Source organism: Propithecus coquereli, unplaced genomic scaffold (genome assembly GCF_000956105.1).
Source record: "Propithecus coquereli isolate 6110/MARCELLA unplaced genomic scaffold, Pcoq_1.0 Scaffold249, whole genome shotgun sequence".
Taxonomy (NCBI): Eukaryota; Metazoa; Chordata; class Mammalia; order Primates; family Indriidae; genus Propithecus; species Propithecus coquereli.
The window spans coordinates 649,225-651,772 of record NW_012148052.1 but is presented as its reverse complement, the minus strand read 5'-3'; the positions used below and the strand labels follow the sequence as shown (position 1 = coordinate 651,772).

At 33.4% G+C, this 2,548-nt stretch overlaps 1 protein-coding gene across 1 annotated transcript in view; it reads left to right on the top strand.

The window, feature by feature from the left end:
* CCDC30 (coiled-coil domain containing 30) overlaps window positions 1–2,548 on the top strand; it is a 144,428-nt gene that overhangs the window by 4,316 nt on the left and 137,564 nt on the right. Inside the window, exon 3 of the mRNA XM_012646664.1 lies at window positions 1,948–2,117. Coding sequence (XP_012502118.1) covers window positions 1,948–2,117 — 170 coding nt within the window. The remainder of the gene's footprint in view (window positions 1–1,947; window positions 2,118–2,548) is intronic.

The following is a 2,548-nucleotide window of genomic DNA, read 5'->3' as shown; positions in this document are numbered from 1 at the left end:
ATTTTTCATTAAATTAGAAAGGATCATTTTGTTTTTGAAATTTTTATTCTATTTTCGTAATAAAACACCATGGCCCCAAGGAAATTTTTTTTTTCGACTGTGGCAGTCAATGTGTTAAATATGGCTGATTAGTAGATTGAGCTATATCTCTAAGATAAAATTTTGATAGGAAGAAGCCTGTGGAAGAGAGTTGTTTCTGCTCCACAATATCCATGTCATGGAAGGTCTTGTGGCTTTAAGTTTCTTCATGATAAAAAGCAAAGCGTTTACACACTTAAGTTTGTCATGCAAGAATCTAGAATACCTAGAAAATGCTCAGGGTTGGTGTCACTATCCTCTTTAGAAATCTTCAGCAGTTCTCAGTTTGTTATACATCAAATCTAAACTCCACTGTTTACCCTTCTTTACTTCTTAAGGAACTAGCATTTATTATCTGTAATGTTTACATTTTTACAATGGTCATAAACATCAGTGATTAAGTAGCATTTTGGAATCTTTGTTCCTGCTTACAAAAATGATGCAAGCTCATTAAGAAAATCATCTTTCAAGTCCCTTCAGAAGATGACTCCTCCCCTCAATCTTGCATTATTTCCTCAGCTCCTCGTTTTGTAGCCTCTACTCCAGTAAGACCAGCCTCATCAGTTCTCCACAAATTTTTCTATACTCAGTTCTGTGTCAGTGCCTTTGACCATATTGCTCCCCTTGCTTGAAATGTGCTATAGGTAGTCTCTTCACCCATCCAAATCCGCCCATCCCCAAAGGCCCAGTTCAAGGCCAACCTTCTTCCCTGGAAAGTTTATAGTACATTTGAGATTATATGGATTTATGAGATTATAATCCATCTCATACACTAGAGATTTTCTTCTGAGAATTGAAAAGGCATAGAAAACAAAACAAAGGGATCTCTTAATGTAAACTTAAATTGATCTTTAGAATTAAATCCATTGTGTTCTCAGAATCAAACATAGTTACTATAGAAGATTTGCATTTTCAGAGAGGCTCAGAATGTGAGTTGGCGGGGCGGGGGTGGGAGCTATTGTCTACAGCAGTGCGATACTTTGATGGGGATCCATCTTCCATTCTTAGAACCATTCCCCACCCATTCTTTCTACTCCATGAGTAGAGGTGTTCTTTCATTTTACATGAAGATATAAAGAGTAACCTTTTAGGAAAGGAAATCTTCAGAATCTGTTTGTCTGAAAAACAAAACAAAAAACCTGAACAAATGTTTTACCAAATCACACAATAGGGCAGTGACTCTCAAAGCGTCTACTTGCATCAGAATGACCTGGGAGGCTTATTTAAAGTGCAAATTTTCATTTCCCACCCCAGACCACTGATTCTGAATCTCAGGGTTAGGTCTGCAACATAAGACTGCATTTTAATACACTCCTCAGGTGATGCTTTTATATGGTAAAGGTTGAGAACCTCTGTGACAGTCTGGAAGCCTTTACAAGTTCAAGTGTTTTCAGATAAATAGGGTCAGACTGGAAGAAAGTTGTTCTCTGTAATATATTTCTAATATTCTTTCTAATGTTTTCTTGCAGCAATATAATATTGCTTTTATGAATCAATGAAATACATTCAAATCTTGAGAACAAAACTGCGTGTTAATAGTGTAAAACTCTATAAATCAGATCTTTTTGCTTGTTAAAAGGTAGAACAAAACTCTAAACAGCACTCTGAGAGGATGACTCCAGAAACCAAAAATATCTTTCTTAAAAAAAAATTGTGAACCTGCCCACCCTTACGCTTATGGTAAAAATCAATTAAGTTATATAACAACTGCAAAGTATTAAATTAAATTGGAATAAGACTTCAATTAGGATATCAATTTATATTATTTAAGTCAATAATTAAACACTTAATGGAAACAGTATGTTTTTTTCACAGCTATACATAAAACTATGTGAAATAGAATGTTTGTCTTTTCACTTCACTTTATAGGTCTCGAAACTTTTACAAGAATTTGAACAATTAAATCATTTTACTGTAGGGGAGGAAACTGTGACTGCTAATTTAATTTCAAGTGAAAATATCTGTAAAGATCCTGTGTCTAAAGTACCAGTTTTGGAAGTAGAGATTCAAAGCCCAAAGGAAGAGAGAGAGGAACTCCGGTAAATTGACAAAATCCCATATCACATCAACTACTGGGGGGGTACATTTTGTTTGGCTTGATCATTATAAGAATTTGACATTCATTTTCAAATGATATGAGTTGAAAAATTAGTGATAAGCATTCTCCAAAGAGTTTGTCTTTTGATGTATTATTACCTTTTAAAACTCTTTTTATGCTTTTTAAAATAAACATATGCTTTTTATAGAAAATTTACAAGGCATGGAAAAGTATAAGAGATTATAATAACCCTTAATTCCCACCAGGGAGAGATGTTAACATTCTAATTTTTCTTCCTTTTTTCTGTACATGTGCATATATATGTATATTTTTATGTAATCAAGACTATACTCTGCAAAGAGATTTGTTTTTTGCTGTTTTTATTTAATATTATATCTGATAAGTTTTGAGAAACTTTCTCTTTTATTTATT